This window comes from Lissotriton helveticus, chromosome 11, assembly GCF_964261635.1.
Source record: "Lissotriton helveticus chromosome 11, aLisHel1.1, whole genome shotgun sequence".
Classification (NCBI taxonomy): Eukaryota; Metazoa; Chordata; class Amphibia; order Caudata; family Salamandridae; genus Lissotriton; species Lissotriton helveticus.
Window position 1 is genome coordinate 1,103,675,627 of NC_136072.1, and position 22,632 is coordinate 1,103,698,258.

Genomic DNA, 22,632 nt, shown 5'->3' on the forward strand with positions numbered 1-22,632 from the left:
AAATTTAGGGGAGACATCTGTGGTTCAAAGGGAAACCCTGTGAACCACCACTAACTTCAAAGGCACACTACAGTGTATTTACTGGTGCCATACTGCGGCAGGGTAGAGATACATTTGTGAGGTCGTGGGACAGGAGATCCTGGAACTGCGTGGTGCACACTGCCAGAGGAATCTGTTGTGCACAAGGAGGATTACTGCCATTGGAAGGGACTGTGTCAACTGCATACTGTAAAATGTATATATGAGTGTTCTTGATCTGAGGAGGAAACTCTCTTGCCTTCCTGAGAGTTGGGCCGATGTCCGCAGTGAAAAGGCTAAATAGTAAAGGAACAATGACACAACCCTGCTTCAGTCCCCTTTTAGTGAAAATCTGTTTTAAGTGTGTGTGCCCTTTTCCAACCTTTACCTGGACCCAAGTATAACAATATATGTAAATTATTGCTTGAAGCAAAGCCAATGAAATACCCTAGGTTACCAGCTCCCTTCACAATATATGCTGATTGTATCTAAGGAAGCCATGTAATAAAAAACAGACATATAATGGGGGTCATTGGGGACTAATGGCTTGGTGAGGTAGATAAGAAAGTAATACAATATTATCTTTAGTACTGCACTTTTGCCTAAACCCAGTTTGAAAGGAAGGGATGATGATCTTACTGGATGCCCAAGCCTTGCGTTCTTGTAATAAAATATTTGCATAGGCTTCCCCTTCGACATCTAGTAATGTGATTTGGAGATAACGGGATGGATTTGATCTACTGCTCATATTCCTATAAAGTGGGTGTAAGACTGACCCCCGCCAAGAGTCCACAAAGGACTGTGCTAGGCCCTGAACAAGGGGGTCTGCCACGACTCACAAAAGTCTTTATCTGAACAACAAGTCAAAGTCTTTTACTTCAGTTCATTAAAACCATGATATTTTATACAGCTAGACCAATAAAAAATTACAAATTCATTAAACGTCAGCAACTTCTATCTAGCATGAATTATAATTTTGAACAATTCTCATTTAGAAATACCATGGATAAAAATATAAAAATCTGATGCTTGCATGTTGGAATATTCATACCAATCAGCTCCAATGTAATAGCTTTATTGGTTTGTATAAAGTCTGTTAATTTTCCTGCTTTTGTCCATTTTAAAGTGCAAGTATGTTCATGCAAAATCACCTTGAGACTGAAAAGTTATTAATTAATTAAATAACACAGTGCCCCTATTATCTTACCTATTTCACATGTTTTGACTGATATGATCAGGTATGGTCTCTTAAAGTGCATTTGTGATAGCATTAAACCAGGGCACATCTAATGGTGCAGACGTCATGTTTAAATAGTTGATAGACTACATAATATTCATCAGTTCCTTTGCTGTCACTAACTGATCCATTTCAAGGAAATATTTCTTTTAAGGAGTCTCTCCTTTCATGCAAAAGAGCAAAGCGTGTTTTTATCTTATTTAAACACAGATGATTGTATACCATTTACACTGGGGGCTCCACTCGATCTTTGAACTTTTACAAATATAGTAGTACTATTTGGGTTTAAAATATTCTCACAAACTTCTTTAGAGTCATTTTCTTTGCTCTGAGAGAAGACTTCCATCTCCATAAGAGATTGTCATAATAGAGTAGCAAAAGGTAGTTTTCCCAAATGTCCAGGGTTATTCTGTTTTCTTGTGATGGTTGATCCTCATTGTCTAGATCAGTGACAACTTTCCAAAAACAATTATTTTCTTTATAGTTATTTAACTATAGATTATAAGCCATTGCCTTTCAGTATATTTACTATTAAACACTCAATAGGCTTCAGCCAGGAGGGACCCGATGATGAAGCATCCTACATAATGTGGGTGAGGGTTTCCATCTTTTTAGCACTATTTCTTTGGGATTGCTACTGTGAAGAATGGCCACTACAAATAAAAAATAAGTTATTGCTCCCTGGATCTATGGTGGTCCCCAATCAGAGCTTTAAGTGAAATGAAAAACATGGGGCAGGGGGAGGAATCTCTAAAAGGGCTGTGACCATAAAAAGCATAGCTAAGAATCCTTTCTAGGAGTTGTGTCCAATGTAATTAAGGGAGTGTCTTAAAACTTGCAAACTAAAATCATCCGCTTCCTATAGTGTACCTACCAACCAGTATTTTGGTGCATCTCTCTGTGAGATTTCTGTTATTGTATCCAGGCATGTCATGCAGTGACAGGCGTGCACCTAAAACAAGTCAAACCTATTGGCATCGCCAGTGCTTATTAGCAACATCCGATAAATGAGTAAAAACTAATATTGTATTGTAAATAATTAGAATGTCAAATGTTTCAGTTCTGAAAATATGAGACCATGAACATTATAAAGATATGTGGAAAGGGTCTCAATCACTTCCGTTTTCACCTTCACACCACTGTCCTCTCCCTATGTGGCACTCACACCGTTGTTCTTCTTACATATTTATATGCAGTCTACAGAGAGGCCAAGAATTGTATTTGCATTTAGTCTGACCACTTTTTTGACCCATTGATAGTCGCTGTGAAAAACTCGCACTGCCATCAGCCTCAACTCCAGCGCCCCCCATCGTGGTCATGAACACTGAGCCAAAACACTAATTTATCCAGACACCTAGAAGTTAAACAGCTCACTGCAATGCACTATTAAAGAAAAATATTAGTGGTAATTAAAAACACTACAGATTTACATCCTCGAAGAAGTAATCAATGTTAGGGAATGCAAGATTAAATAAAACATGAAATGCAAACAGGAACTTGTATCACTGACATGAATTAGCTTACAGTCATCGTTCAGAAATCAGTCAGTGATTTCCCTGGAAAATTAAGGACCCGTTTTAAGACATCTACATAAGGCCCCATAATGACCTGTGTTAATGCCAATTTTAATTACTGCAGGTCTGATGCCCGGAGGGACCTGTCCCACTTAATTCCATGTCACCAATATTACTGCCACATGACATCTCAATAACGGCGTGTTATTTCATACTTCGACATACTATGTACCAAGGCGATGTCAATTTGGCAGGAACCTGTGACACTATAAACAAATTAGAGTCACTGTCCTAATTCAGATGAGCCATGTGTGTTTGAAAATATACACATCTTCAACCACTTTCCAAAACAAACACAAGATAGTTTATACATGTATTACATATGTAAAATAGTCGGTAAAAAATAAGTCGTCAAATATCTATAATATTGTGCCTTAAATGCCACGTTCCTTTGACAGGCAAGGAAGACCAACTTTTCATCTGACAGGGACTGCTTACAATGGGTTCAATCTCGACGTTCATTTGCGTCAGACGATCTAGCCAATAGTGCTGCAGGGAGTATCCGTGATAAAACGTGCACCCCGAGGCAACCAATCAAAAAGTTCTCGCCCTTCCTATAGGCGGAAAAGGGTGCACCCTTTCGGCGACGAATAGTCTCACAGAGAATGTTCCAATAGGGGGGGGGTGAAATTCACAGGTTACAACGCGACTGGTTCAGCAGCTACAGCTCGTTGTCGGCGCCCACCACGCCCCTCCACTTCCCTTGCTTTAACCACACCTCCTTTGAGAGCACGCGCGCCCTAGAGTCTGTCTAAGCAAGAGGCGTAGAAGAGCGCCAGCGCCCCCCCCCCTTCTTACTGGACCACAAGTGTAAAAGTCGAGGGAGCGCGCGCTTTCTATTGGGTGAGCCAGACCTGGGTGGAGGCAGGGAAGTGGTGAGGCGCGCGCCCCTCGGATGTACCAAATGGTGTATGAGTAGATTTTTTTTTAACCGCGCGGCCGCCATTTTTTTTTTTTTTTTTTACTGTGGTAACGGTAGTAGTAGTAGTTGGAGGCGAACGACCTGCTCTGTCAGTGCGGTAAGCAGACTCGCCGACTCCCAGTTAAGGAGCTCTCGCAAGCCAGCTACTACACCGGTCTTTCCGGACCCTTATCCGTACTCTGAGGATGGGGGGCCGCACCCGCCTTGGCTGAGGAGGCCTCAGCGTTCCCTGTCAGGAGGACCGCGCGCGAGTCCCGGGCCCGCGGTGACACCGCCTTCGCAGCCCCAGGGCCCACCTCCGCCGAGCCATGTCCTCGGCCCGCTTCGACTCGTCGGACCGCTCGAGCTGGTACTTCGGGCCGGTGTCCCGCAACGAGGCGCAGGCGCGGCTGCAGGGGCAGCGGCACGGCGTCTTCCTGGTGCGGGACTCGTCCACGTGCCCCGGAGACTACGTGCTGTCCGTGTCCGAGAACTCGCGCGTCTCCCACTACATCATCAACTCGCTGCTGCCTTCGAGGCGCTTCAAGATCGGCGACCAGGAGTTCGACAACCTGCCGGCGCTGCTCGAGTTCTACAAGATCCACTACCTGGACACCACCACGCTGACCGAGCCGGCCGCCAGGTAACACCCGGGCTGGGAGGGGGTGTGGGCAGGCAGCGTTTGGGTGCTGGAAAGGGCTGACATGTTGGCGGGGTCCGCATCAGGGCAGCCAGTCTTGATCGTAATGGTATTTAAATAGCACGTACTACCCCCTGGCGAGGCGTTATCAGATGACCCCTTGTCACCAACGACACAGTGTTCAACCACTGAGCGTTTGGGTCAGGAGAACGGGCCCAGGACTACTGCTCCCAGAATGCATTGTGTAAGACAGTCCAGGGCAGGAGCTGTGTTCTCGGTGGCTGTCATCTTGTAGCCTTAGATAAAAGGTAGGTTTACGTGGTCTGTGGGGGTGTCCATTCAATTCAGTAAGCTTTTAGGTAAGGGAGAGGTCTCGAGTACAGAACGAGATGGAGCATGACACTAATAGTTGGAAGCGACTTTTCTCTTAGCCTTTTGAGTCTGTAAAGATTCAGCCAGATGACAACAGGGAAATGGTAAGGGTAACGCTGTTTGGTAAAAACAGAACATCCAGGCTGGTGTGTCCTAGGAGAGTGAGCCTGTTACCATGGCCCCATTAGATAGCCTGGCCATCGCAAGGAGGATCTCACGCCCTCCATTGCTTAGGTTAGAGGATTCGCAAAAGAACTTGGATTTACAAGTTCGGTGCAGCCTTGGGAATCTATCACTTTTCAAGAGGTGAGCATTTGTTCCTAATTTGCTGTATACGCAGCGCTTGGAAGATATTGCCATAGACTGAACCATTGCAGCAGTCTCAGAAGGCAAACAGCACTATCCCATACGTAGTTACTTCGAGTCAGGTGATAAGCCATGTTTTACTGATCCGTAGTAGACCCGAAGGGTGTGTAGGTAGTCTCCCGAACGCAGGGACGTGTCCTTCGACGATTCGTCAGGCCACGGCCGATGTCTTTATGTCAAGAGCTCAGAGCCAGCCAGAGTTTTTTTTTTTTTTTTTACAATTTAAACTGCACTCAAAGGAACAAGCTAACCCTACAGAGCTGTTCTTACATAAACTTGTCACTGGAAGAGATGCATGAATGCTAGACACCAGTGCAGTGGGCGTCTATCTAACCTGGGGGATAGCTCCACATAGACGGTTCTAGGTTTCAAGGTGCTTTAGGTTCTAACACATCTAAAATGGACGGTGTCTACTAGCTGGCATTCCTTTCGAACCATGATGCAGACTTTAAGATGAAACCTTTTTTAACTGTTATTTTAACCTTGCTTTCACCTTGTTGATATCGCTTCGTGTGGGCTTCACTGGTCCAAGAGCAATTGCAATACATTACCCGATTTACTATACGCTACCCGTCAATATCTATTTAATGGTTTCTTCCCATTTTTAAAAAATAATCATCGTAATAACTTGCTTGAGAAACTAAATGTCTTCCTCTCCGTGTTCATGGCGCACAATCGAGCGAGAGTTCTAAAAAGAGAGAATAGGAACCGCATTTGTTATTATAAATTACATTTTTCAAGCGAGTAAATGCGATGAAAAATAGTCTTGGACACAAAGAGGTCAATGGATAGGAGTAGAAAGCGTTGAGTGCCAAGCCCGCAGTGCACCGGGGACACAAACTAGGAAGCGGCAATGCAGTCTGGGTACAGCCGGATGCTTTGGGATATGACTGCGACGCTGTGGAGACCAGTCCCAGGGATGCTGCTCTTTATGGAATCTTTCAGGCACAGGTTTCCTGTGTTTACACACCCTCGAGCACTAAGGCGCGGCCCCCACTAGTTACATCTCAGGGGAAACCTGTTGATGCTGGTCATCATAATGGATGTCGCTACAGGCCTTAGCAAAGGAAGAGGTGCGTATTGGAGGGATTTTTCATTAGGTAACCACACACTATCTGGAGTTCACCAACCGTACTGTAGTTCTCTCCTCCCGGGTACTGACTGTATAGCTTTCAACAATTGTTCACAAGGAACTCCTTCTTAAGAAGTTTCACTTGCTCAAGTGTTTGTTCTCGCAAGGATTCAATCCTAAAAGGAAGAGTAAGTATAGGTAAACAAAATCTATTCTGAACATGTAGTTTGATTTAATATTCACAAAATCAGAACAGTAGTAGCCCACACGTTTCAGCTGAAGTGGGTGAAGCCAGTTAAACCGAGTAACATATTTATTCATTTATAAACATTTATAAACAGGATTTTTTGCAAAGGAAGTTTTAGTCAATTTTTATAAAAATAAGAAAAGTACGCACACCGTGTGTGTGTGTGTGTATATATATATATATATGTGTATATATATATATATATATATATATATATATGTATATGTGTGTGTGTATATATATATATATATATATATACAGAACATTTTTCTTATTTGTGACAGATGTGACCCCAGTGAAGTGATCGTAACCGTTTTTTTTTTAAAATTGCCTTCATTTACAAAGGGTTATTGGAATGAAAGGACGCCTTTTGATACTGGTTCAATTTCCAGATTAGTTTTCTAGTGTTTAAAGATGAGCCTTATTTATTGTCAACGATGTTTCGACCCAGTTGAGTATAATAGGGTCTCTAAAGGACAAAAATTTCCTGGGGACTTTGCAGGATATGGATATTATTTTGAGACTTGCGTGGTGTGCGGGGGCTATAAGGACCTGATTGCGCCTAAAGATTTTACCTCAAGACGAACGTTTAATGTGTCCGGCGTAGGCTCAATGTTGACGTCTTGCTAATAGGCAAGAAAGGACCTGAATATCAGTTGGTATGAAGGTGTGTGTCCAAGAGTGATCAGTATTCTTGTGGCAACCTGTAATCTATTATCTCCATGGTAGAAGTGATACCTACGAATTTAAGAAATTGCTTTCAGTAATCCTACTCATGGAGTATAAAGGTAATGAATGTGTAGTCCACTCACCTAATCAGCTGACTACAATAGTAAATCAATTTGCAGTGGTGTCGGGGGATGAGCGAGTCAGAGTTGAATTATTTAGATCCTTAGATTGATACCTAAAAGTTTAAGGAAAATTCTTTCAATAACCCAACTACTACTCAAGGAGTATATGGATACTTGAGGGTGTTAGTACACTCACCAGTTCAGCAAGCCTCAGTGTTGCAATTCAGTGCTAGCTGGGATCTATATCTGCTCTGAACGAGACAGTCTCATCTTAATGTCTCCCTGTACAAAATCTTTGGTGTTAGTGGTGACTTGGCAAGCTGTACAACCACCACATTTGTAGTGACCTGTCATGGATGGTAATCCCCATAGGTTTGTAATAGTGCTGCTTTGTGCGCATATGCTAGTGTTCGAATGTACTAGATGGTCTCTAATATTTCTAGCTTTTCTGTAAGAGAACATGGGTTGCTCTTTGAAAATCTGAATGGCTTTTTAATATGGGCCAATGCCGCTTGATAGTTTGGACAATATGTGTACTGTGTGGGCAAAAGATAGTAACAGATGTTTTTGTTACAGGTGTCTTCTGTTTGGGTTTTAATATTTTCTCTTGGCCTGTACCACACCTTCTTCATAGATGTTTTGACCAATCTTTTGGGATAACATTTCTCTTATTTTGAAACTCAGTATATTCCCTTCACGGAAGAAATCTTCCTTTTCACTACAACTTCAACGTAATCTCAAAAATTGGCCATATGGCAGTCCATCCTTTAGTGCTCGAGGGTGGAAACTTTTGTATTGAAGCAGTGTGTTTTTTTCTGTGGGTTTCGTGTATAGACCCACAATCAGTGAATTTTCTTTATGCTTGACCTCCAGATCAAAAAAAGGCAGTGTTTGGTTTATCAATGTTGTTGGTAAAAGTTGAAGCCGATTGACAGCTGTGTAGATATGTGATAAAACGCTTCAGTCTGTCTTCAGTTCCTTTCCAGATCAGGAAGATATTGTCAATATAACGCTTCCAACATTTGATGTTCCCATGGAATGGGTTATCTTTTGTATTTATATAGGTACGTTCTAGATGATCTCCAACATACAGATTAGCTAGATTTGGCGCAAAAATTGCTCCCATGGACATGCCTGAACATTGTAGTGTTGAAAGAAAAATAGCAGTTAATGCAATTTTGAGAAGATCAGTAATACTTGCCGTGGGTACATGGCAAGGAGCAGGGTGTGAGTCAAGCACTCTTTTTTTTTTTTTTTTTTTTCTTTTTTCATTTTTTCAATGCTGTCATTTTTTGGAATGTTTGTTTACAGTGATTCTATTTCTATGGTGACTAGAATATCTTTAACAGGATTGTATTCTGCTCCTTCAATGAGGTTGATCATGTATGTGCTGTCCCTAACATACGTGTTGAGGATAGGAACAAAATCCTTAAAGGCATTTATGTATTCACCTACTGGTTCTAAAACCGATCCACATCCAGACATTATTGGCCTTAAGTCACATTTTTTTAAATAACACGTTGGTTATGGTCACTTCACTGGGGTGACATCTGTCACAAATATATGAAAAATGTTCTGTACTCTATATATATATATATATATATATATACACACACACACATGGTGTGCGTACTTTTCTTTTTTTATAAAAAAATTACTTTAGCAAAAAATACTGTTTATAAATGAATAAATGTAACTCACTTCGGCTGAAGTGAGTGAAACCAGTTAAACCTTGTGGGCTACTACTGTTCTGATTTTGTGAATATTGAATGAAACTACATGTTCAGAATAGATTTTGTTATCCTATATTTATCTCCATTTTAGGATTGATTACTTGCAAGAACATACACTCGCTCAAGGGAAATTTCTTAAGAATGAGTTCCTTGTGAGCAGTAGTTAAAAGCTATATAGCAAATACCCAGTTCACAGGGACATATGGGTTGCGCTTGTGTTTTGAAATATTGATTGTGCAGTGGGTACTGACTGACGCCATGCCTACTGAAAAATGCTGGCCCAGCACCATTGATGCCGACTTATTGGCATTATTTGCAAACCCGGTTCCAGGCATTGATTTGTTTTGGGAGTAGTTTTTTCGCCACCTTCTTATATATTTTTTTAAATGCAAATTTTCTTCTGCTACTGGAAGTTTACTCGACTATCGGCCCATGCATGGCTCTACGTCTGCTGCTTCTTGTCTGCGCCATCCCCATGCTCAATATTAATTAAAGTGCAGTATAAGCTGTACTGAAGGGTCAAGCGAAACCTTAAACCGTGCTTATTTGAGGCATTTTGTTCACATAGGTATGTGTTCATAGGCATGCCCATACCCCTCTCACCACCCATAGGACCACCAAACATGTCGTGAAATGCATACGTTCCCTCTTCATTGAAAATGGTGCTACCACATGGTTCAGTTTTTCCAATTAAAGAAATTCCAGAGTAACTCATTTAACGTCCTCTGTTTAATTTTGAAGCGTCAAACAATGCCATTTTATTGTTTTCTTAAAAATAAATGCTTTTCTCTTTTTTAGGTTTCCAAACCCAACGGTGGGAATTGGATCGGGCTCGAGCTTGCCAGCCTCTGAAGAAAATGTAGAGTATGTGCGGACACTGTATGATTTCCTTGGGAATGACGATGAGGACCTACCTTTCAAAAAGGGCGAAGTGTTGGTGATATTAGAAAGACCTGAAGACCAGTGGTGGCGTGCACGAAATAAGGATGGCCGTGTTGGCATGATTCCTGTTCCGTACGTAGAGAAGCTCCCCAAATCGTCCAGAACTGGACACAGGAATTCAAACAGCTATGGCATTCCCGAGCCTGCCCATGCTTATGCTCAGCCCCAAACCACCAGTCCTTTACCATCGTTACCGGGTACCCCTGGCGCTGTTACCAACCCATTGCCATCCATGCTGAATGGACCTGTTTATGCCATAGCAGTTCAGAAACGAGTACCGTGTGCCTATGACAAGACTGCTTTAGCGTTGGAGGTAAGAATCTCTCCTATCATGAGTTTTCCATGTAGCAAGATTTTGTGAGCCTGGTAAAATGATGCTGACCATGATGGGATATCTACCGTAAACTCATTAAGATACCTGCAGACATCATTCAAACACAGCCATGTGTGAGGATGCCTTGAATATGTAATGCAACATGAGCTATCTTTTTTTCCGTTTTTTTTTGAGTAAACAAAAACTAAATATACCACACCTTAATGGTCACCATGCTCAAACTTGAAACACTTTAATCAATCAGGACATTTGTTAAGCGCGCTACATACCCGTGAGGGTCTCAAGGTGCTGGGGGGTTGGGGGAGGTGGTGCTACTGATCAAAGAGCCAAGTTTTGAGAAGATGTCTGAAGGCCAGGAGATCTTGTGTCTGCCGTAGGTTGGTGGGGAGGGTGTTCCAGGTCTTCGCGGCGAGGTGGGGGAAGGATCTGCCGCCGGCGGTTGTTCTTCGGATGCGCGGCACTCTGGCGAGGTCGGCGGAATGGAGCTTGCGGGTAGGGGCGTAGAAGGTGAGTCGTTTATTGAGGTACGCTGGGCCAGCCTTTTAGATGGCCTTGTGTGCGTGGATGAGGAGTTTGAAGGTTATCCTCTTGTTGACGACGAGTCAGTGTAGGTCTCTGAGGTGGGGTGTGATGTGGCTGCGGCGGGGGATGTCAAGGATCAGTAGTGTAGAGTTGTACACGTTATCAAAACTAATACAACACTTTGCAACTTCATCCTTACACCCTTTTGCACTCTGCCCTTGTAGGCAAGTGCTTTAAAACTCTACGTAGGAGTAGAAAGTCCTATATACATGTTAGGATACAAGAGACGGATAACTGAAATAAATTGTGTTCCCTACCTTCCCACCCTTGGGGTCTCTTGTTGGGTAAGTTGTACCACCTCGGCTTTTCATTTGTTTTTCAGTGTACTTTAAAAATCCTTGCTTCCTAGTGGTCAATCATTCCTTTGTCCCTTTTGGTGGTTGGTTTCCTCCCACAGAGCAGGGACTAATTACTGCATTTTTTACACCTTGCTTGTTTATTTGTTCTTCGGGGACTTTTTATTTTTAATATGTTATTTCTTTCCTGCTCGTGTTACATTGTGTGTGCATGCTCTGCTGCAGTGCCGTTTTATTATTGCATCTTCCCTCTCGCTCCTTCCTTCCTTCCCCTGTTGTTGCTGCATGGTGCCACTTCAGTCGTGAGCTTTTTATTTTGTGGTAAACAGTGTCTTTCGCTGCTGGTTTTCTTCACACTCTGCTTGTTATCCAGTACGGACACTTTGTTTCTTTTAACCTTTTCCAAGCGACGTCATGGTGGGCATGTGCGAAGGACGGCCGGGGGCAGTCCGATCTGCGCACACCTCAGATTCAGCAGCATCCCAGTGGAATGTCCGCTGCGGTTAAAGGTTTGCTACTGTTCACGACCTGAAGAGCGGTTTGCGTGTACTGCTGTTCACCAATGTGACCAGAGATGACATTCACTTTGAAATCTTAATGTTGCATAGTGCTCAGAAATGTTTAGTGTTGATGAAGTTAATCTAAGCAGAAAAGCAACAACTTTAAGGCAGCTCCCAGGCTTTATTTGGAATGGAGAGCAATTTATATTAATTGCTGTGGCTTTCACTCTGCCCCAATACATTTTCTTCATCAGCCGTAGCTGGAAAAGACCAGCAGCTGTGGTCCGATCGGAGCTGGTGCGAACAGGGTGCTCTCTGCTGCTGAGTCTTTCGTTTTTAATAGACTATTTACATTTGTAAGAGCCCTTTTAAGGGATAAATGTGTTTCTATACCAAACCACTTTTCGAGTTCACTTACTTATCTCCTACCGGTGCTTTGTAGTCAGTCTTCCTGCTCTCCTCTGTGGTTTTGCTGCCTCTTTTTGGGTCCCACTCCCACCCATGCACAAACATGTTCTATAACAGCACTGTCCATTAAAGCATATAAAACGTGGCCTGGTAAGTGTGAGCCCAGCGCACTGTTGGCCAAATACTGACATTAGTCTTTTTTGGGGAACAACCTTTATAACGCAACTTTTAGCACGCAGTGCTATTACAACGCAGACTTTAAAACGAAAACCATTACAACGCATTACACTGGGGGGCGCTCTAAGATGGGGAATAGTTTTAATTTACTATCCAACACCTTCCCTAGTGTCCACGGGGACTGGTGTTAGAATAGTAAATTAAACTATTCACTATCCAGCACCCCCCAGTATAATGCGTTGTAATGGAATGCGTTTTAAAACTTGCGTTGTTACTGCATGCATGGTGAAAGCATGCGTTGTAACAACGTACATCCGTCTTTTTTCTATCTTTTCAAATTCCTTCCTATCCTCTGTTAATTGTGCCTTCCTGCCTCTATAACTCTTCCCTGCAGGAGGGCAGCCCAGAAACGAGGCTGCTCATCTACGGAGTAATCTCTCTCTCTCTGCTTGTGACTTTTCTCTTTTATTTCTGGCAACATGGTGAATCGTTAATCAGTATTACAACTCGGGCGAGACATGCCTACTCTCACATAGGATCAGTATTGTTAAACAGCTGAGAAATGCTGCTGTCCGTATGTCATGACTACAGTAGCCCGGCAGAGACACGTGTGTATTGCCAACCTATTCTTGAATTGCCGATGCTTGTAAATGAGCAGTGTTAAAGAGCCATTGCTCGATATTGCATCTCAACTTAAACATCCCATTGAAAGCCACGCAGAATTGTGCAAACTGTCCTCTAAAACGATAACAATTCTTAAGCAGGGTGGGTATTTGCAGATACATTTCTTGTATTCAGGCTGCACTCGTGTACTATCAATTCAGTGTTGCAACAGTCGCAGTGCCGCAAAATGCATTAAAAAAACGGGTTGACCAATAGAGTTACTCATATTATCGCAGTGCGGTTGAAAATGGAGACTTGCTTGTTAAGTTTCGCCCTGGCCGTTGCAACTGTGTAGCAGTTGCTCCGCCCAGGGCGAAATATTATGTCCTAGATATGGGGCTTTGGTCCCGCCTCTGTCTCCCATTGACTAGCTCCATAAATGGAGGCTAGCCATTGGGAGACAGAGGCTGTCAATCACGCTTTCCCCGTGAAAACGCGATTCGGGGGCGTTTCTCGGTCTTTTTTTAAGTCCCGCCCCTTTGACCTGGGCCGCGCTGTGATTGGCTGCCGGCCCGGGACACCCCCGTGACGTCATTCCCCGGGCCGCGCTGTGATTGGCTGGCCAGCCCGGGACCTGACTTGTTTGTTCTTTGTAGCCATAAATTTCCTTAATTTGTACTTCTTCCAGAATAGGCCAAATCCCTGCCTTTACCTTAAATCTCCGATGCAAAACTAAATGAAAACACTTACAGTCAACATGTTAGAAATGTAACATAGACTCAGCCTGGGATCCTTCAGTTGGGCGGCTTTCATTGAAGGTTTTCTCAATCAACCCTCCATGAAGATTATGGTGCCCCAAAAGCTCCTGCACTATAATAGTTTCTCACCACCAGCAGTACATTCTGGCAAATGTTAACAAAACAACCGTTATATTTATAAAATACAATAAAATAAAGTTTGTGTACAGTTTACCGCCGGGCTCTTTCTTTTAAATACTTATCTGCGCCCTCTAAAGCTCCTTTCACTCTCGCTTCAAAAGATGAATTCAGAATGTACCACTTCCGCTTCTGCCAGTAACACTGACGACGGACCGGAATCGCCGCAGGATTTGCTTGCTGGTGCTGTATATTACCGAGTGCTCTAGCTGTCGGCCAGCGCCGCGCGCTGCCTGTCCCTGGGCAGGTTCAAGTTCACCTTCTCTCAATAAATTGGTAAGGCGTCCCTCACATTTGTTCTGCGGGCCTCTACTTTTTCCTATAGGAACTTTGGTTTTTTAAACATTTCTTGTTGGTTTATAAATGTAATTTTGCATAGTTCACAGTGTCGCAACTTGGGCAATAACATCAGCACTTTGAAATTGTGTATACGAGGGTGGCCTGATATTCCAAACTGGGCATACCCTCAGTAGTAGCTGCTCAGGTTCTAAGTGCTGAATCTGCTGATGGGACTTGGGTTCCCACTAATAAGGTATGCCCAAGGTAACGCGGATACGAATCGACTGGCAACAGTGGTGCTTGCTTTACGTTATTAAGTGACGTGTGCTTCTCTAGATTAACGCCCGAGTGCCTCTTGTAATGAGACGAGACTACTGGAGTTAATTACGGCTTCTGTAGACGTTAGGTTAATACAGCGCTTGACCTTTTGACTTCCGGCTGGAGGTCCTGGATTTATATGTGCAGCGTATGGTCCTGAAGATGGTCCTATGGATTGTTTAACCAACGAAGGACCGAAACGTCGACGCTTGGCATCGTTTTGTTTATTATCTATATCATCATTTGATCACTAAATGACTGTACTGTGATAAATACCATTGTTCACATGATATTTATTTTTTCCATGTGTTTAACAAAAGTTGCCGTATACTACTAAGAACTTCGCCTAATATTGTAGTATTTTTGTTGCCATATTTTTAGTCTTGTATATGATAAAAGAAAAACGTTTAAAAGGTAAAAACTTAGAATACTTGGAATAAAGAACAGTTTAAATCTGTCCTCCTTGCTTTAGGTTAATTACTGACCACTATGGTGGCAAATTGGAAACGAATTGAATTTTGTGTAAATAATTTCCTATAGGGACACTTGTGCAAATTGTTATCAAGGTACCGTTTGGCACTACCTGTCACGTTGTTTGCGAGCCGAACGTGCGCGAGGCTCGTGCATTCGCAGGCTCCTTCGACAAAGACAAGGTGTTATGTTATGTTATGTGTGAAAGAGTGATCAGCATTTCCCACGGGGAATGGGATATCGGACGCATTTAAGGCTGCTTTTCAAATCCATCTTTCATGTCCTATACATTGAGCCCCCAAAGCGTCATAACAGTCAAGGCAGAATATATATTTTACTTTACAGTCTTCACCCCCTTGAGTGTCGGTGTGTGGATGTGTCTCACTTCAATGCACGTGAGGTTCCATGTCGGGCTTTTCGGCCAACAACATGCATTATGGGATTTGTAGTTTTGATTTTAACGTTGCGGGAGCTCAAAATCAAATTGCCTCTAGGTTTCTCTCACTTCTCCCTGCATTTCAGTTGTTAGCAGCTTCATCACTGACACACTGTGACTTTGGGCTTTGTTCTGGCCCTCTCGCTCACGGACCCAAGTACAGCTGTTAGAAGCAGGTGGAGTTAGCAGCTGTGCCCGTTCATTCGTTCACTGTCACAACCTTGGTCACAGGTCAGGAACTGGTGATAGATAGGCCAGGACCTGTCGATAGATAGGTCAGCAACCGTTTTTGCCATTCATTTGTGTCTGCGTTTATATGTGTGCAAACGGAACCTGCTACGTGAGGGGTTTGTTTGTTAGCAGTGTGCGCTCAGCTTAGACACTGTGCCCTCGGCTTCGCGCGTCTTCTTATGGTACTGCGACTCTGGGTTCATGTCAGTGTCTTCCCAGAGTCACCCAGAGACCAGGACTCCAGGGTGTCAGTTTCTGTGACGACTCATCCTTTCCCAGTGTCCCAGACTCCCCAGTGCCTGCCTCTGTCTCCCAGTGTCTGAGACTCCCTTGTGTCCGGCTCTGTCTCGGTGTCACAGACTCCCTTGTGTCCGGTTCTGTCTCCCAGTGTCCCAGACACCCCATTATCTTTCGGTGTCACCCCATATGTTTGCTCCTCCATTAAGCTCGCCCTACCCCCCTCCCTCAGTGTGCACATCTCCCCGATGTCCGTAACGATCTATTGTCATCCTATCTGCATCTCGCAGGGTCCATTGCTCTCCCTGTGTCTTCCATTGTTCGCGTCGCCCAAATGTCTCTGAACCCCATTGTCTTAGTGTCCATGGTTCAGTCTCTCAGCGTCCGTCGCTCAAGGTGTTAGGGGAGAGAGGAGTTGGCCTAACAGCTAGGGTAGTCGACCTTGAATCTGGGGAACTGGGTTCGAGTCTCGGCAATGACGCTGAACATCCTCTGATTCTGGGCAAATCACTTAATATCCCTTGCCTATCAAAAATGAATGTGTCCTCAAGTAATTGAACTGGTGCTATGTAAAGCACTCTAATACCCGATGCGGGTCCAGTTTGTGCTATATAAGACTCTGTTAAAAAAAAAAAAAAAAGTGTGCAGCAGCGTGTGTCCCGGTGTTCACGACTGCTGGGGTTTCTCTGTCTCTCTCTCCCAGTGTCTGTGGCTTCTGTGGTCCATATCTTTGTCTGCTGTCTGTGTCTTAGTCTCTCTGTGTGTGTAGCTCTTGTCTGTGTGACTGTGTCCTCTGTCTGTTTCTACCTGTGTTGCCATCTCCCAAGGTCAAGGTCTCTTCTAGTGTCCGCAGGTTCTGTTGTCTGTCTGTCTCTTAGTGTCTGTGCCTTTCAGTGTCTGAGTCGTCTGCGTCTCCCATTTGTTTGATTCTCCCTTTGTTGCATCTCAAAGTCTGTATCACCAAGTGTCTGTGTGTATCACCCAGTGTCTGTGGCCCATCTCTTTTTCTCTGTTTCTTAGTGTCTCTTTCTCTCGGTGTCTGAGTCACTCTGTTTGCCTCTTCCATATGTGTGAGTCTCCCTGTATTGCTTGTCTCTGTGACACAGTGTCTGTGATTCCCATGTATCTGCCTCGCCCATGTGTCTCTCTCTTCCATGTATCTCTCTCTACCATGTCCTGGTATCTACCATTTGTATCTCCCAAGGTCTGGCTCTTCCAGTGTCTGCGCGATCTGTGGTCCATCAATGTGTCTCTCTGTCTTAGTCTCTGTGTCTCCCGGTGTCTGTGATACCCATGTATCTGCCTCTCCCATGTGACTCTCTCTCCCAGTATCTGCGGGTTCTGTGGTCCATCACTGTGTCTTAGTGTCTGTGTCTCCCAGTGTCTGTGATACCCATATGTCTTTCTCTCCCACGTGCCGTCATATCCCATATGCATCTCCCACGGATTGTCTCTCCCAGTGTTTGCAGGTTCTGTGGTCCATCTCTGTCTCGCTCTTAGTGTATGTGTCTCCCATATTCTGTGTCTCTGCGTTATGATTCCCATGTGTCTGGTCTCCAGTGTACATCTCCTATGTGCCTGCATCACCCAAAGTCTGTCTCTCCCAGTGTCTACGGGTTCTGTGGCCCACCTCTGTGTCTCCATGTGCTTGTCTCTCCCATGGGCTTGTCTCTTCCATGTGCATCTCCCATGTGTTCGCATCTTCCATGGTCTGCCTCTCCCACAGTCTGCAGGCTCTGTGGTCCACATCTGTATCTGTCTCAGTGTCTCTTAGTGTCTGCGTCTCCCAGTGTCTGTGAGTTCTTGTGTCTACCTCCCATGTGTCCACATCTCCCATGGTCTTTCTCTCCCAGTGTCAGCAGGTTCTGTGGTCCGCCTCTGTCTCTGTGTCTCTTAGTGTCTGTGTCTCCCAGTGTGTGATTTCTTGTGTCTACCTCCCATGTGTCCACATCTCCCATGGTCTTTCTCTCCCAGTGTCAGCAGGTTCTGTGGTCCGCCTCTGTCTCTGTGTCTTAGTGTCTGTGTCTCCCAGTGTCTGTAACTGCCTGTGTTTGCCTCTTCCTCCGTTTCCATTTCCCCTACATCTGTCACTCCCTCCTGTCTCCCAGTGTGTGTTCCTCATGTCCATGCCTTCGTACTCTGCTGTCTGTCTCCCAGTGACTCTCTAGTGGCCCCTTCTGTCTCCACACATGAGTGGGTACAAGTGAGGAGAAGAGCTGCAGTGTGATTGAGAAAAACCAAAGGGGATGATGGACGGACACTCACCCCCAGTCAACTGATCTGGGTTTAATCCATCACCATTCTTTAGTTCACTCAGCCACCCCAGTTCAGACATGGCTACATGCAAATCAGTCTGACCCTGTGCCTTGTTGGAACAGTCCAGCCCGAACTGCCAAGCCATGTCTTCCCTAGACCGGAAACAAGCATCCTGGGACCGGTTTTGGATTCATAATCCTCATCAGCCACGCTATCTTGAATCCAGTGGCCAAGTGAACAAGGGACTCACGTCTGAGCATACCCTTCCACACTTAGGGCGAACAAAGAAAAACCAAAGGGGATGATGGACGGAGCGTTGACAATACAAACACTCACCCCCAGTCAACTGATCTGGGTTTAATCCATCACCATTCTTTCAATCAATCAATCAATCATAGGCATTTATACCGCGCACTACTCACCCGGAGGGTCTCAAGGCGCTGGGGGGTGGGGGGGGTCCGCTACTGCTCGAACAGCCAGGTCTTGAGCTTCTTCCTGAAGGAGAGGTGGTCTTGGGTCAAGCGTAGGTCGGTCGGGAGGGAGTTCCAGGTCTTGGCGGCCAGGTGGGAGAAGGACCTTCCTCCTGTTGTCGCTCTTCGGATGCGGGGGGACGGCGGCGAGGGCGTGACTGGTCGAGCGGAGATGGCGTTTGGGAGCGTAGAAGTTGAGGCGGCTGTTGAGGTAAGTCGGGCCTTGGTTGTGCAGGGCTTTGTGTGCGTGGGTGAGGAGCCGGAAGGTGATTCTCTTGTTGATCGGGAGCCAGTGCAGGTCTCTCAGGTGTCTGGAGATGTGGCTTCGTCTGGGGACGTCGAGGATGAGTCTCGCCGAGGCGTTCTGGATACGCTGGAGTCTCTTCTGGAGCTTGGCGGTGGTTCCGGCGTAGAGGGCGTTGCCGTAGTCCAGACGGCTGGTGACGAGGGCCTGGGTGACCGTCTTCCTGGTCTCGGTGGGGATCCACCGGAAGATCTTACGTAGCATGCGCAGGATGTTGAAACAGGACGAGGAGACGGCGTTGACTTGTCTGGTCATGGAGAGGGAGGAGTCCAGGATGAAGCCCAGGTTGCGTGCGTGGTCTGTCGGTTTGGGTGCGTTGCCCAGGGCGGGGGGCCACCAGGAGTCGTCCCAGGTGGAGGGTGAGGAGCCCAGGATGAGGACTTCCGTCTTGTCTGTGTTCAGTTTCAGGCGGCTGGTCGTCATCCACTCGGCCACGTCTTTCATCCCTTCGTGTAGGTTGGCTCTGGCGGCGGCGGGGTCGTTGGTCAGTGAAAGGATCAGCTGGGTGTCTTTAGTTCACTCGGCCACCCCAGTTCAGACATGGCTACATGCAAATCAGTCTGACCCTGTGCCTTGTTGGAACAGTCCAGCCCGAACTGCCAAGCCATGTCTTCCCTAGACCGGAAACAAGCATCCTGGGACCGGTTTCGGATTCATAATCCTCATCAGCCAGGCTATCTTGAATCCAGTGGCCAAGTGAAAAAGGGACTCACGTCTGAGCATACCCTGCCACACTTAGGGCGAACAAAGAAAAACCAAAGGGGATGATGGACGGAGCGTTGACAATACAAACACTCACCCCCAGTCAACTGATCTGGGTTTAATCCATCACCATTCTTTAGTTCACTCAGCCACCCCAGTTCAGACATGGCTACATGCAAATCAGTCTGACCCTGTGCCTTGTTGGAACAGTCCAGCCCGAACTGCCAAGCCATGTCTTCCCTAGACCGGAAACAAGCATCCTGGGACCGGTTTCGGATTCATAATCCTCATCAGCCAGACTCAGCCACCCCAGTTCAGACATGGCTACATGCAATCAGTCTGACCCTGTGACTGATTTGCATATAGCCATGTCTGAACTGGGGTGGCTGAGTGAACTAAAGAATGGTGATGGATTAAACCCAGATCAGTTGACTGGGGGTGAGTGTTTGATTTGTTCAAACGCTCCGTCCATCATCCCCTTTTGTATCGCAGTGTGATTGAGGGCTGCACTATCGGATGTATGTGATTGGCAGCTCGGCAGACACCTCTGATGATCTTGTAAATGCTGCTTGGCAGCTGCAGTGGGTCCCTGCCAGTGCTTTGATTCTGGGGTGAATGCTCCTGTTAGAAGTGCGCTCTACAAGTAGGGAAGGGGGTGTGCGGTGTATTTGTGGTCCTGGGGAAACGTTCTCTTTAAAGCCAGAAACTTCAAGGTTTTTCTCCTCCATATTTGTTCATAATTATTGAATTTTTTTTTTAGCTGTTAGATCTATGCAAATCTCTTGTTTTTTTTCTTTCTAGGAGCTAGGGCGAGTGGGTGGGTTCACGTAATGCTCCTTTCTCGTCAGGAACCTCCTGCAGCCTCTCCCTGCCCTGCCAGAGCCGAGGACATTTGCGAGAGATTAAGCTAATGGCAATGTAAATGACACTGCCATTTATTTATCTGTTTTCAAAACCAACACATAAATACAAATTTTGTCATTTACTATGCCAATAGCTCTAACTTTTCGAAAGGCATTGTAAATGCTTGTTTTTCTCTTTCTTCTTCATTCTCTCCCATTTGGCGCTTAATATCCAACCGCCCTACCCTTTTAGCCTATGGCGCCTGCACCCGCCCCTGCCTCCCCGTGCCTAGCGACTGCTAGAGAATTTCTCAGCTCTGGAATCTCGGCAAAAGCTGGAAACACGCAACCAGCATTAAAGAAATATATTTTTTAATCTATCTTTTAGTTTGTTTCCGATACCTGGAGACATGCAAGTTAGAAGCTGACAAGTTGACTAATTTTGTTTATTTTCCTGCCATGCATAATCCATGATGGGGAACATTATCATGTGTCTGAAATGTATGTTGCTATTCAATGGTTATTGATTAACTTTAATCCGCCAACACATTGGTTAAGACTTTGGTTAAGAGTGACTTTTATTGACGAGTGCAGAGCAGGAGCTAGTCTGAAGGCTTTATTGTTAACTACTGCAATACCTTGTTTTGATTGTTTTCCATACAGCCGTAAACACTGATCTTGAATAAGGGATTAAACAGTGCATTTCTAGTCGGCCTGAGACTTGCTACCTATCACGTTTTTTACACTAGCGCACCATGTTTAATACCACTGAAAACAGATTTTCTGTCGAGGTCCAGATTTTCTGGTTCATCAGTGGATTTGAGTTCGGGAAAAACATTAAAATCAATCAGCATTTGTATAGCGCGCTTATCACCCAGGGAAGGGCATTAAAAAAATGAATATCCCATCATACTCCACAACACAAAATACCATTCCACATAATTACACCCCATGCCACATAATTCCAGTACACTCAATACAACATAATTACTATCCATGTAATTCCACTGCACACTATGCCACGTAATTCCACTCCACAATTCCATGCCACACAATTACACAACAAAAAATTCCAATCCAACCCACATATTTCCACTTTAGACCACATACAGGCACTCCATAACACATAGGTAAAACACATTGCCATTTACAATGCCAATAGCTCTAACTCAAACAAATGCGAGACCTATTGCATTTCCAATGCTTGTTTGTATAGTTGGCAGGTACTTGTTTGTGCCAGGTAGAATGGTCCCCTTAAGATTTAATTAATCGTCTGGGAGCATTTCCTATTGACCAGTGGTCATATTTATCAAAGCAAAAACTCTTTTGGGCTAGCGACATTTTTTTGTGCTTTGTAGTTAACCAGCAGATGGAAGTCTGTATAGTTTGTAGTAATCGGTCAGTCATGCAGGTGTTCACAAATGAGGTTGTGGTCCTGTGTTAATGCCAGTGATAGTCCAGGGTAATGCTGTTGTCTTTCTTGCATGCATATAGATATGTGCATGCCCTCAGATGCATACATATGGCTATCACCTGATAATGATGCAGCAGTGAGCTGAGATGGTGGGTCATGGGAAAATAGCTCGTAATGTCTGATTTAATCAGCTTGGTATGACCATGTTAATGGTACAGTAATTTACCGCTCTCACAACGGTTTCGATGATTGATTTTTACAGTTGCTTTTCGAGTTTATTTTGTATATCAGTGGAATTGTAGTGGGTATTGCCCTTGTAATTGCAACTTTCAGTACTAGATTCCATAGTGGGAATTCCTGCTACATTCTAAGATGTCTTGTAGGATGGTTTATAGTAAACATTTTGAGATGGGATAGCCAAGATGATGTGACATACCTTGAACTTTTCCCCCTTGTGGCCTCATTCATTAGATCTTTAATTTTGTTGCAGTCAGTTTGGTCGTATTGTCTGAGTGTACCATTTAGAGTACATTTCTGTCACACAGGGACGGCTCCTTGAGTGATCTTTTTGTGGGTGACTTTGTGACTAGTGTTGTTCAGCCTCTTAAGTTTCATGTGTGATTTTTAGTGAAAGCGGGGGATGTGTTGAATATTCTAATCTGTACAGAGAAGGTGCGCTCCCTGTCTTAATCTCTGGCCCAGCCACATTCTTGTGGCTTCATCAGCAAAGAACATCTTCGCCTTTTCCTTAATTATTGTGGTTGTCTGGTTCTTCTCTTCGCTGACAGAGTTCTAGTGTACAGCAGCCGGAAAGGAGAGAAATATACCCTTTGTATGCTTTGTTTTGTAGTATGGATGATTAGTTGTAGTGGTGCCCTGGATTGCAGTGTTCTTTTTCAACTAGCCTTTACTTGCGAGAAGCTTGAGCCCTTGCTGTTGATGGT

At 44.7% G+C, this 22,632-nt stretch overlaps 1 protein-coding gene across 1 annotated transcript in view; it reads left to right on the forward strand.

Moving 5' to 3' along the window:
* The first annotated feature begins 3,444 nt into the window (after positions 1 to 3,444).
* Positions 3,445 to 22,632, forward strand: part of CRKL (CRK like proto-oncogene, adaptor protein) — a 56,816-nt gene continuing 37,628 nt past the window's right edge. Inside the window, exons 1-2 of the mRNA XM_078667786.1 lie at positions 3,445 to 4,373; positions 9,750 to 10,206. Coding sequence (XP_078523912.1) covers positions 4,060 to 4,373; positions 9,750 to 10,206 — 771 coding nt within the window. The 5' untranslated portion in view covers positions 3,445 to 4,059. The remainder of the gene's footprint in view (positions 4,374 to 9,749; positions 10,207 to 22,632) is intronic.